The sequence below is a fragment of the Lathyrus oleraceus genome, chromosome 7, assembly GCF_024323335.1.
Source record: "Lathyrus oleraceus cultivar Zhongwan6 chromosome 7, CAAS_Psat_ZW6_1.0, whole genome shotgun sequence".
Lineage (NCBI taxonomy): Eukaryota > Viridiplantae > Streptophyta > Magnoliopsida > Fabales > Fabaceae > Lathyrus > Lathyrus oleraceus.
In genome coordinates, this window is record NC_066585.1 from 19,004,433 (window position 1) to 19,018,904 (window position 14,472).

At 30.8% G+C, this 14,472-nt stretch overlaps 1 protein-coding gene across 1 annotated transcript; it reads right to left on the reverse strand.

Moving 5' to 3' along the window:
* Positions 1-6,801: 6,801 nt before the first annotated feature.
* On the reverse strand, positions 6,802-8,984 carry LOC127104141 (pectinesterase). Its single transcript, XM_051041344.1, has 2 exons — positions 8,002-8,984; positions 6,802-7,715 (listed from the first exon to the last, which is right to left on the reverse strand). Exons 1-2 carry the CDS (start codon positions 8,900-8,902, stop codon positions 7,030-7,032), a joined length of 1,587 nt encoding a protein of 528 aa, XP_050897301.1. The 5' UTR covers positions 8,903-8,984; the 3' UTR covers positions 6,802-7,029.
* Between the last annotated feature and the right edge of the window lie 5,488 nt (positions 8,985-14,472).

Genomic DNA, 14,472 nt, shown 5'->3' on the forward strand with positions numbered 1-14,472 from the left:
TTTATATTCACAAGAGAAATGCTGATTTATTTTTTCATCAATGCAACCTCTTATAAAGATTCGACTTTGGAATGTAGATACATTTGAACATCTTAACAAAACCTTGAACCGTTGGTTAGATGGAGAAATTGCAGAGGGTGAAAAGATCAGAAGAATTCAATGGCTTGATATCACGTTCAACCAAAATGGAGAAGTTCGTATTTGGGTGAATGTTAAAATTGACAGAGACGTTCACAGGATGATGTATACTTCTCACAAAATTGTTTTGATGGTTGTAATCGCATGATTATGTTGTTTATTTATTGTATTTGTTTTTGATGTTATTTTATTGTTGTAATTGTTTGTGTTGTTGTTTAATTATTGTTGAATTGTTGTTTAAATTATTGTTTAATTGTTGTTTTCAAGTTATTGTAACTGAATTTTATGATATTTATGAAATGACTGTTGTTTTTAATATAAAGAAAAAGGGTTAAAATTAAAATTATGTTGTTGTGCTTGGTCCAACACTGGGACAGTTTGTACGATTATGACCAGACTAACGACATAAAGTACATAATTTAACCATATTGTTCGTCGTATCCATTTCGGTTTGAATACAAGTGTTGTTTGGGCAATCCTTTTTCTTTCTTCGCATTATTTCATTGTACCAGAGTATGTCCCCTTGATATGCAGGTCAATAATTCTCTTTTGCTACCATCGAAAATCTAATTTGTAAACATTGCATATGTTTATCACTTTGTAAATGACATATAGTAAGTTGGAAGGATCATGTCGAGCCTTTGAACATGGCGTTATGACATAGGAGCAGGGCATACAAAAGGCTTGGAACTTTCCGCAGTCGCACCAACTTCTATCTAGTTCCACTCGATAGTGTCCTCTCGGCATGCCTTCATTGTGATCCATTGACTCAATAACACTGTACCAATCTTTAGTATGATCAAACACTGTGACCACATGCGTGTTATCTTTGACAACTTATTCTTTAATGATTTTTATTGAAGCATCATTGAATAACTGTCTATATTGTAACATTGAACTCCATTTTGACCGTTTGATCTCAAACAACGCCTCTAGCCTAAAATAGTTTGCTTGCACTAAAGCGGTTATTGGTAGGTTTCAGATGCCTTTGAAGACAAAGTTCATTGATTCCACAAGATTTGTTATCATATGGCCCAATCGTTGATCGTTGTCGTATGCCCTAGTCCACTTCTCCAATGGAATATTGTCGATCCACCTTACTGCATATGCGTTTTATAATCTGATGTCTTCGTGGTAGTGTTTGAAGGAAGGTTCTGTTAATGCATACCCTACGTTGACAACCTTCTTCCGTAGCGTTTTTTCTTTGATCTCCCGCATGAAATTTTGAGTGATATGTCTGATACAATAGACATGCGTCGAAGGAGGACCCTGCCAGCCATTATCAATGTTTTAATAGGCACTCACAATTGATGGGTATTTGTCTAAGATCAAACATAAGTTAGGCTGAGAAGCAACGCGTAATCATATATTTTTTAGGAAAAAACTTCATCCCCCAGCAGTCTCCCCTTCAACTAGTGCAAAGGCGATTGGAAAAATGTTGTTATTGTCATCTTGTGTCATTGCCATGAGTGGTGTTCCTTTATATTTCCCGTATAACCATGTACCATCAATTTGTATAATAGGTTTACAGATATAAAAACCTTTGATGCATGGTTGATACACCCAGAAGAGTCGGTGGAATATGCCATTACCACTAGCACAAGTCCCGTTTGGGGTATACACTGACAACGTTTCCAAATTGACAATAGTCCCTGGAGCATAATGCTTAAGTGCCACCAAGTATTTTGGAAATTCTTTGTATGACTCCTCCAAATTGCTAAACACTTTTTCAATTGCCTTACTCCTAACTATTCATGTCTTCCTGTATGATGGAGTATAGTTGTATTGTGTAACAATATGCGAGATTATTGTACTCACCTTTAACGACGGATTGTCGCTACTGACAGAAAAAAATTCATCGCATATTAACTGAGACCTGAGTTTGCGATGGTCCTGCATCGGGTTCATGATTAAGAAAGTTTGAACTGGACCAATAGAACATATCTCCAAGAATCATTCCTCTTCCGGTAAGATGCTGACAACCGGAACAAGCATAGCTCATTACGACAATAGATATTATACCTTATTGCCAAAAAAATACTTGTATATTTTATTGTTGCGCCTATTTGCTACAAGCATTGGGTTGGTCAAGAATGTCGTCACTTGCCCCGGTCAACGAGAAGCCATTCACTTTCTCCTACGCAACAAAGTAAGTTTATCTTAAATCTTATAATTTGTTAAACTTTATACTACAACCGACTGTAACTAATATATTTTCAATATTTTCGATCTAGATGGTCAGTTTAGGGGATGAACAACAACAAGTGTCCCAAACACGTTGTAGTAGTCTATCACAATCTTTTAGACCACATTGGACCAAACGATGTATTACTACTAAACAACTCTACTTTTGATTTATAAAATTTATCCAATTACATATCCTTTAATCATGTCAAATTCTTATACAATTTATATGGAGGTCGTATTTGGGTCTTGACCATCAGGTTAACCACGACGAGGTTGCAGTTTGGGCAGCAAACACACCAATCATCCAGTTCACTACTGTGGAGATACACTAGAGTGACAGTGTTAAACTACAGTTCGGCATGCAACAACAAATTCCAGAACCTCCGACGTGTTTGGGAGATTGGCATCAATAAATCGTCGATGGTCAATTGGATTATTTAGATTAGAGAGACTTCGCAAAAGATATGTGTCGTCATTTGAGGAATCAACGTCAGCACATCTTACACGAATTAATCATACATGGTGCTAGACCAACTCAATATTATATGGCATGGTTTAGGTCGGTTACAACGCCACAGTTTATGTCTGAGCAAATGTATTTGGTTGATACATGCCAACGAGCTTTGTCATCATACGCCCAACTACAAATCCCCGCCCAACAACCAACCACACACCTTTACCAAACCCAAGAACAATGTCAACCCACCAAAACCTAACGACCAAGCTCACACCATCATTATACCATACTAGCGTCCAAACGGGCACTCCGTGCCCGTTTGTCCGCTTTTTTTTACTGCGCTAACGCTTGAAAATATTAACAGCGTCTCTTTTTATATATATTTGATTTTAATATAAATTATTTATATGATGAATTATATTGGTATTTATTCAGATACATATTAAGTTTTGATTGTAACGTGTAATATTCGTGCGTTAAATTTTGTTTGAATTGAGAAAACCGCATTTTGACGTGACTTTGTTCAACCAGTTGTTTTCAAGCAAATCAATAATGTAAGTGGAATAATTTGGTGGTTTAATTAAGTTTTGTATTTATATAACTTTATAGATAGTTGAAAATCATAAGAAGATTTAGATAAAATAAGATAAAAATGTGTTTATTAAATAATTAAACATAAACGTTAACAGAGACATTAAGTGACATTGTTATTTTTTTTATTGCACAAACGTTTAGAAATATTAACAATGTCTTTTTGAAAAAAAATTATTTTAATATACATTATTTATATGATCAAACATGTGATATCTGTTTAAATCTATATTAAATTTTATTTATAATATGTAGTAGTCTGTCAATATTTGAAAATTAAAATAGATATGTTATTTTTAAAGTTGTTAATAAAAATACATTATACAACCTATAAAAGTATATAGATTAAATAATTAAAAATTGCATCTCTCAATTTACTAAACAAATAAAAATAAACATAAACATTAACTCTCTCTCACTCTCTCTCTCTCCTCTCCCCCCTCTCTATCTCCTTTTCCCTCTCCCTCTCTCTCCCTCCCTATCTCTTCCTATCCCTCTCTCCCTCCCTCCTTCCCTCTCATATTTGAGTTGTGTAGTTGCGAGTAACCTAAATTTAAAAAAACAATAAATAAATAAAATTAATATTCAAAATAAATGAACTCATAAATATTCAAAATTAATTTATATATAAAAAAATATAAAAATTGAAAAGAAACAAAAACTGAAACATATTAATGCAAAAAAAAAAATTTAAGTAAAAAGAAATAAAAGAGAGATAATAAATAGTGGCAAATTCTTTGATACTCATGATAAGTAATTGAGTATCAGTACCTTTAATGAAATTCGATTTAAAATATTAATATATTTTTAAATAAAATAAATATCAAAAATGATATTATTTAATTGAATGAAAGTATTAATACTCAATTAAATTTAAGTGTTCCGGAGTGTTTACGATGAATAGTATTGTTTGTATAAAAAGAAATAGAAGAGATAATAAATATAATTGTTTGTATAAATTGTTCCATCGTTGTGTATTTTATGTTTTAGAGAGATGATTAACTACTTCATAATATACTATTAATATTTAAAGTTATAGATAGTCATTGATAGAATAGATTAATCTTATCATTTATATAATTTAATTTGGAGTAGAATATATAGATATAATTACGTAAAATACATTGTAAATTGAAAGATGCAATTTTTAATTATTTAATCTATATTACCGTTGCATTCTTACTATGTTGTTTAAGAGACGTTTAATTATTTTCATGTGTATGTGATGTGCATTGCATCCCCATGCCAAAAACATTAAAGAACACAAATTTCAAAATAAAATTTTGAAACTTAATAAGGAATAAAAATCATAGAGAAAGAAATAATACTCACAGATAATTATGGAGAATTAGTGAGAGAGAAAAAGATAAAAGAAATAGGATTCTTGTAATGGAAGTTGGAATAAATATATTTATATTCTATAACCATTCAAATATTTTTTTAATAGTAGATGTAGAATTTGACGGTATCTTCTACATAAAATAAATGGCCTGACTTTTATGTTTTAATTTTTATTTCGATAATTTATTATTATGTTTAGGGTAAAATAGTATATTGTCATAGATGAATTCAGAAGAAAATTGAAAGAAAAAAAAGCTACACCAAAATAATGATTTGCCTTTATATATTGTTATAGATAGATTATAGATTATAGATTATAGATATAGATATAAGATTTCAACTCACACTTAATTTACTATTAACATTTTAATGTATTATCTATTACACAACAGTGAGACAACAATTTTGTAAGTAGAATGAGTAAATAAACCAATTTAATTTGTAATTAGGAAAAGAAAATCATATCCAATATACTTATAGATTTTTCTTTTATGTACATTTTAAATTGTTTTTATTTCTTTGACATAAAAAAATATTAGCATATATAAAAAATGATAAAAGATTATCATTGAAAATGATAAAGAGAGAAACTGAATAAAAAAAGAAAATATTACAAATTTTGAATAGAAAAGTGAAATGCAGATGCAGTTTTTTTTTTTAATTTGAATAGAAACATAAAAGAAAAAAAAACAATGTAACAACTCTACAAAATAACTTTTGTAATTTATAATTTGAATATAAATATTTAAAATTAAATATTTATGTGTATTAAAAAAATAAATTTTTTATTGTTACACCTTAGTTATTATCACCACCATAAAATTGTGTCCTTTTTCTTTCCCTTCCTTTTACCCGGTCAAAAGATTAAAAAAAATTAAAATAGAAATGAGAAAGAGAAAAAAAAACATGTAGAAGTAAATCAACAAAAAAAACTATAATAAATATGTAAGAGAATTTCTAATATTTCAAAAAGAAAATCAACAAACAACAATATGAATGTGTACAGCGATAATTTATTCTATTATTGGTTAACTTTTAATAATGATTAAAAATGTGTCAATAAAAAATGATAATTATCATAGGAACTTACTTAAGAGAAATGATAAATATGCAAGAGAAATGAAACTGACATTTTATAACCTCTTTTCTTCCACGGTCACACAGAACATCGTTGTAGGAGAAAAATGAAGATCTAGAACAAACAATAATTACAATGTTAATAAGGGTCATTTTATTATACAATTTGAAAGTGTAAATTAAAGATGGTAGTTATTGAAGGAAGTTACATAATAAAATGAAAAATATGAGATTTATAAAAATGTTGGTTTTTCATTCTTATAAAAAAAAAGATACGGTTAATATTATGTGGAAGTTACTTCCCACTCTAAAGGGGGAGTTACATTATATTTGTCATGAAATAGGATAATCAAAAATATATATTAAGAATTAAAGAAAAAAAAATAAAGAAAATAATAAAGGGTATAATTGGTATAAAATATGCTATTATTCAAGGATAAATTTGGAACATAAAAAGAGCCACGCCAAAATTGTCTATCCTCTTTATATATAGTAATAGATACACCCAATCACCAAACACCCAACCTCACAACCAATTTGTCAAATACTACTAGACCTTCCACCGGACCTTCACATCAGCCACCATTGCATCATGCATTTTATATCATAAAACATGCGTCAATTGCATTGACTTCATATTCATGCATGCATCATTTCAATTGACATCTTAGTTCAACAGTAACATGCATGCGTTAGTCCAAATGACGCATGCTTTAAAAGGATTCATGAAACGCGGTGATATTAATAAATAATTTAAAATAATGTTTATTTTAAAGATTTATTTAAAAAAGTTGATTATTTTAAATAAAAAAAATTGGAACAGCATCTGAGTTCAACTTCTCTTTATTGCAAAATTATAATTTTTAAGGTATTAAAAATTACAATCTTAAAAATTCAAAAATAGCAGTCACTTAGTTATAATAAATAAATAAAATCCGTTAATACAAAAATTAAACCCATGTAGTTATTATTAAACCTAATAATAAATATATATATAATGATTTATTTAAGCAGAAGACAAAGACTTTAATACGTATATATACAAAATAACAAATTAAATAGTACTAGTAATAAAAGAGGAAAACTAACTTAACACTATCTATAGTTCCTATAGTTGACTCTTTTGACAAAAGAGGCAACCGATAAACATGACATCTTTTCATAACCTTTGTACAAACGAAAACCAAACAAAAAACTACATCACAATAATTGTCACCACTCACTTCACCATATCACTTTCATAAACCTGCATCAAACGGCACACCAGATATCCAAGATTCACCAGCCAAGAAATTACCAACACAGAACTTAACAGCTTCTGATGGATTTGTAATTACATGAAAACCAGACCAGTTTACTCTCCCATTAGTATTAGCACCATCACCAACATTCATATATTCTGCATAATAAAGTGTACTCAGAGCAAAACCACCACTCCATGGAGCCCAACCTTGAGAGTTTATAACACCATCAATGTTACTTTTCATTACAACCGTTCTTGAATACTTCTGCCACGGTCTTCCTAGATAACTTTTCACTGAATTTTGAGATGCTTTCAAATCACCAGCAGCGGTTACACGGCAGTTATGGATCACTATTCCGGTATTCTCGTTTGGATCTGTTCTTCCCTGTGCCGTTACGGTGTTCTGTTGGTTGCCCATAGGTTTTCTAACTAAGATATTGCAGTTTTGAAGAACTGTAACTGCGTTGCCAAAGATGAAATCGACTGTTCCGTAGATGTTACAGTCACGGTAGAATTGACGGTTGGCATAGACGTATAGAGTGTCCTGATAGCCTTTGAAAGAGCAACGGTAGAAAACGGAGTGATCGGCGCCGGAACGGAGAGCCACCGCCTGGTGTTTTTGTGGTCCGGCAGTATTCTCGAAGGTCATATCTTTTGCTATGAAACCATCTCCCATAACAGCTGCAGTCATTATTCACAGTAATTGTTAATTAATATTTTGATAGCAATATATATGACAAAAAGTTTATGATATCTGTAACACAATTTGTATATAAAAAGTACTGCATGTCCCTTTCTTAATTATTGATTCAATTAATTCAAAAGTGTTTTTATATTACAACTATTACTATTAGTGTTACTATTTCATTCATCATATGATTTCTTCATGTATGTAGACACAAGTCTAATATTCTTACATACAAATGTTATTTACATTTAGATTAGCGACAATTAACTCAGAACTTACCAAAAGTTGCCGAACGGAAAGTAGTAGAACCATCTTGAGCGTTATGATTACCAGTAACAATGGTGGAATCCATTCCATCTCCAAATATCATTATATTCTTCACTGTCTTCTTTATATCAATGTTCTCTTTATATACACCTGCTTTCACATGAATCACAACTCTTCCTTTTCCACTTCCCTTAGCAGCTGCTACACCCTCTGAGATTGTCTTATAGTTTCCACTTCCATCTTGTGCCACCACAATATCAGCGCTTGGTGTTGTCTGCAGAAGTTTCCTATCTGAACCGGAAAGCCAATGGGGAAATCCTTCTGATAACAACCTTCTACCTCCGTTTTGTTTCGGATTTGAGGATGACAATGAGGACGAAGCAGCTAGAGTGTTGGTAATGGACAAGGAATTGCTAAGCAACTTAGTAAAGTTGGTTAAGATGGAAGGAAAGTAGTTTAAGTGGGACGGAAGATTGAAATCAATGAAACCATTCTGGCAAGTTTGATGATTGGTAATGGAAGCACTTTGCCAAGTTAATTTGTCATTGAAATTGTTTGAGTTTATGGAGCGATTAAGTTGATAAATTGTATCCTCATAAAGCTCTACACAATCTTCCCATGCAGACTTGGCTCTATTGTCTTTGAAATTATTCAAATCCATGGTGGACACAAGTTTGTATGCGTCAATAGCTTGGTCCATGGTAACCTTAAGGGAAACATCATGGAATGAATAAGAATCAATGGTTGATAGTGTATTAGTGGTTCCAATGTAATGGTTGCAAACATGAGGGTATGGTGTTTGATTGCATGATAATTCTTTACCATGCACAAACAAGAGAGAAAAGAAGAGAAAATATGCAATGAAACAATTGAATAAGAGATTATTCATATGAGTAGAAAATGGAGTCTGCATGGTATCAAAATGTTATGTGGGAAGAGGTAACTAAGTGTATATAGGAATGGATGAGAGGATTTGTTTTTGAGTGAAAATAAAGTGCAAAGGAATGGTGATATATATAGGTAAAGAGATTTGGCTTTGGCCATAAAGTTATACTAATTTGTGGTTGTTGAAGGTTAGAGTGTAATATTTTAGGTGACCACAATTTATAACTAAAAATATTTATAAATTTTTGAAAATTTTATTTTGTATAATAGGTAATACTCCCTCCGGTCTCATAAATAAAAGAATTTATAAAAATAATCACATCCTTTAAAAAAAATTCTAAAACTCTTTTCAATTTTATTTATATTTTTTTCATTGGAAGTTTTAATATTGTAATAAAACTCAACCATATATTTTAAAATAATAAATTAATAGGTAGCTCAACCATAAAATATATGGAAGTAAAATATTTAAAATACCCTAATTTTGTTGATAGGCAAAACTTAATTTAATATTGTGAACTCTTTGGAGTTGGTCTATTGATGAAAATTTGAGATATTGAGAACGTGATATTCCAATGGACCATGCATATGGTTCTTTCCATTAACTTTTAAGACATTAATAAATCAACTAACTAACAATTGGATAATGGCATTATGTTATAACCTCACACTTGGGTCCAACTCATTCATTTTGATCAAACATATAAATCTAATTCTTATAAGATAGAAGCTACTAAATAATTTAAGAGGTTAAAAAAAAGACCAAGTGATGATGCACTAATTAATAGGTAGCTCAACCATATATTTATCCAATAACACACGATATATATGAATCGTGAAGCTTTAAGATTTTGATTTTGATACCATTTTTCTCTTTTCATCTAAACTAAAACATAACGAGTAATTATATTAGGTGTCCATTACATATATAGCTACATGGTCATGAACACACAATCTTGATCCTAAATAAGGCAATTACAGATACATGGTTGGTGTGTCTAGTCTACTTTTGTTCGGGTTCATGCTTATGTATACATTTGGTATATAATATGAAACTACGTGTCGCTCAAGAGGTTTGTTCTTATCAAACCTTTTATTGCACATGTACGTGTCAAGCCATTGACAACAATTTTCTTTTCATATATCGGTGTTGGAATATTTAAGGAAACTATATATAAAAAGATGAAGACTGAAATGCAAAAATGCTATAAGGTCAAAGCAACATTTGTAAATATTTAACAAAAACTTAAATAACACATATTTTATATCATATATTTAAATAGTATTTAGAGTGACTCCAAATGTGATCAGAATGAATATATATTTACACCGGTTAAATAAGACTACTCAAACATACTTAGAGTGACTCTCTGAAACTATACATGTTAATTTTGTTTTTTACAACAAAACAAAAATATATTAAATGGTTAAACCAACAAAACAATAACCAACAAACAATAAATTAGAGTCACTCATAAAACTCAAGAAAACAAAGTTCGTGACATCCACGGATGTCGTATAAATCTTTTTTCGTGAATGAGGTTCATTTGTTAAATACCTATAAATTGAATAAATGTAAAAACACTTAAAATAATAACAAACTATTATTCGATAATTATAAATATATTATGTGCTTCCATAAATTGACAATTCTGGAAAGAAGTAATTATTAGGGATATAAATGAATATCATAATTAATACATTTACTTTAGAGATAATAAATTAGACATTTTATTTATAACACCATGCAATAAATGGTATCCCTGCATAACTCTATATGTTAAAAATAATTTAAACATTGATAAAAAATATTTAAAAATAAAATGTACACATTAGTATTATAAATATATATTATAATTTCAAATAAAATATAAACATACAAGTTAATTATATTTTTTATCTTTGAATCAATTATTTTATCTATCGAACATAACATAATTATGTTATTCTCAGTGGGACAAATAAATATTATTTTTAAATGATCATTGCATTAACATGAGAATAATTAGTAATGGGTATAAAATTAAATGTTAAATAAGAGAGAACACAAATTCATATATACTTACGCACACATAAATGATGCTAAATAGTAAACTTTTTTTTCTATTTATTTAACTGATTTTACATGTAGGCTTGAATATCTCTTAGTTGACACCCTGAATATTGAATTGTTGGGTTTGGGCTCCCTTCCTATGTAGAGAAATGTTCAAATATGATTAGTCTATTTGTCTCACTTATTTAAGTGGAGATGATCAATTTAGGATTGAAAGATAGAGAGAAAATAAGGATTCAAAAGAGAGAGAAGAGACGAGAAACTCATTCTCGTTTTTCTACAGCCAGTCTCACTAAATCAATGATCCCCGATTCGTTAACCGTCAAATCGAGCTCAAATTTGGATGACAGGTTTGTAACACATATATCTAACTTTTGTTCATTCAGAATTAAAAAAAAAACGTCTAAGGTGAGAGTTATCTGCTTTGCACTGAAGCCGCGGATTTGGAAAAAATTTCAACATTTTTATTCTTAATTATAAGCTAGTTTGCTTTGTGATTTGCGTTTGTTAGCACTAGTTTATGAATCACTTTAAAACTATCTTGTACCCTTAATTGATTATAGTGGAGTTATTTCTATGGTCTAGACGACTCATGATTTTTACTCACATATTGAGGGGTTTTCCACATTAAAAATATCGGTGTTCTTTTGTGTCTTTATTTGTTCCATTTGTTGTCTTATATTTGTTGTTGATCCTCAAGGTTCCTACAAGTACGAGGAATTTTATATCCGTTTATTGTGTCTTAATTTCCCATTATGAATATGGTAGGGGTCCAAGAATCCATATAAATCAGACTTATTTGCTTCCCTAAAAAGATGATGCAAGTATTTAAATGTTAAAACAAAAGTAAAATATTAAAGTGAGACATGGAATTATAAGAAATTGAGAACAATACATAAATTGGCATCACTTTAAAAAATGTACTTGCGCGCACCAAAAATGTATTATAGATATGTCAAACCACTTAATATTCCACACCAGATATCTAATATTCTTCGGTGAAAGATAAAAAAGATGTATATGTTTTGGATCATGATCTAATTGTATACTGACAAGATGTTTAAGATCCATGACCAAGCATGTCAATCTTTTTAATGCATCTAGTGGAAAAGACTTCTCATTATTGTCATGGACGGCATAATAACTACCTTTTGTGCTTGCACGCCCAACAACTTTTTCAGAATAGTCTACTAGTTTTGTATTCTATTGAGAGATTAAACTCATCGATATCAATATCTACATCATAAAAATAAAATCAACACACAACAAATAATTTTAAAACCATAAATAATAGAACCACACAACACATAATTTTAAAAACACAAACAACAGGAACAAATAACACATGATTTTAAACAGACAAACAAAAACGAGTGTTCCAAAACTAAACATATACATACCACAATCATAGAATTTTCTATACCCTCCTCCAATTAGTGTTGCAATCGTTGAATAAGTTTCTTTTCTATCTCTCTAAAGCACAAATCTACATTAACTAAAGATGTTCTAAAATTTTGCCTCAAGCTGATACCTCGTCCAATACCATGAACACACCCATCATGCTCATTTGTTTCACTGGCTTTTACTAATATATCATGGTGTTCATGTGGAAAAAAGGAACCTTCACTGGTCTTTCCAACCGAATTCTACAAAACAAATAAAAGTTCAGTGCCAAATGAAGTAACCTGCCATTAATATTATTGACAATATAATCTACTTGCAATCTTCTCAGCAACTAAGTGTGCAAACTTATATGCGTACTCTTCTCCTTACTTTTGTCGGGTTCTTGAGATCAACCATAAATCTCTATTCTTGGTTTACTGAGCTTTGTCAGAAAAACTTTGTTTTGGTTATTGAGATCAGCCACAAATCTGTAAATGGTTTGATAACGTAGCCTGGGTAAAATTTGTCATTTGATTGGGGGTAATTTGTATAAAGGTTCATGGGCATAACCTTTAAAAGCTCAAATTTTATAGTGAAAGTCTCAAGAAGACCTCTTGGTGACAGGATTAGGCCAATGTTCGGACAAACTTCTACAAATCTCTAGTGCAATCTTTCTAACCCTATCCTTTTACTTTTTTGCAATTTACTTTCGTTATTTAAATTTTCGCTGCCATTACTCACATAAAATTAATAATATGATCTTAAAAGAGAAAAGGTTAAAATTAATCATGAATTTTGAATACCACAATTAGGGGTGTTCAAAACCAAACCAACCCAATAGAAAACCGCAAACCAAACCAAACCAAACCAAACCGTAAAAAACCGCATTTGGTTCGGATTCGTTTGGGTCATTTTTTAATAAAACCGCACGGTTTGGTTTGGTTTGCGGTTTGTATTTTGCAAACCGAACTAAACCAAACCAAACCGCATTATGTTACAACCCAAAGTTCACTTATCTCACATCCAACCCAAACCTCAAACCTAGTATGCCTTAACCTTACAATTACAAACAATTTTCTCTTAATCACACTTAGGGTTTCAATTTCAACCTTTTTAAATCTCTCATAGTAGTATCACACGTTCTTCTCATCTTCTTTTCTATGTAGGTCTCTCCTATTCTACTCTAATAAGTCATCTATTGTGTTCTTTCTTTTTTATCTTTTATGTTACTATTTTCTCTTCCAATTACGTTTTTATTGCACTTTTCTTCTCAATCTCGCATCTCTTATGTTCTTTTTTTCATCTTCTCTAATCTCTCATCTCATATTTTTTTTTATGTTTTATTATAATGTCTTCGATATTATTTTATGGTACTATTTATATTTGTCTTTTATTCCACTTTTGTCTAATCTGATTTTTTGTATATTGAATGAAACGTTTTTGTCTAAATATGATGAATTTTGATGTTATTTAGTAATGTATGAATGACTAAACACAAAGTTATGTCGTTATTTATAGGAGTATATATGGCTCAATAAAAATATTATAAAAAACCGAACCAACCGAACCAACCCAAACCACATTGATTTGGTTTGGTTTGGTTTGGTTTTATTTCTAAAAGTCAACCGAACCAAACCGAACCTCATGCTTTTTTCTCTTGCGGTTCGGATGATTTTTATCGCAAAAACCGCCCAAACTGCACCGCGAACACCCCTAACCACAATTCACCCCCCCCCCCCCCCCCACCACACACACACACACTTGTGTTTAAAGTCACTTGTCCAACAATGATAAAAGAAAATATCTCGTTTGGGGTCCCTCCTGCCTTTTCACTATCCCGAAATCTAGGGATAGGTCTTTATGGTGCCTCGGTTAAAGGTTTCCCCTCTCTTTTCTCACGGACATTAGCTCAACAATTTTCCTCTTCATCTTCCCCTTGTACGGGCTCTTTTCCCTTAGAAGACCACTAGTATTTGATGCAATGTACCCGCCCTTTCATGTACGGTCTTCACCTTCTTTACTCATGCTTTATTTTACTCATTTTTCCTCAGTGTCAGGTTCAATAGATTTTTTAGAGGATGACTTTTCTTTGCGAAGGAAGTTTTTCTTCTTTTGAGAATCCTTTTAGCTCCTACGTCCTTACTTATTGTACCAACCTCCCT

Coding starts and splice junctions, on each gene's coding strand:
- LOC127104141 (XM_051041344.1), bottom strand. CDS start 8,902: ATGCAGACTCCATTTTCTACTCATATGAATAATCTCTTATTCAATTGT. Junction 7,716..8,001: donor TTTCCGTTCGGCAACTTTTG/GTAAGTTCTGAG, acceptor TAATGACTGCAG/CTGTTATGGGAGATGGTTTC.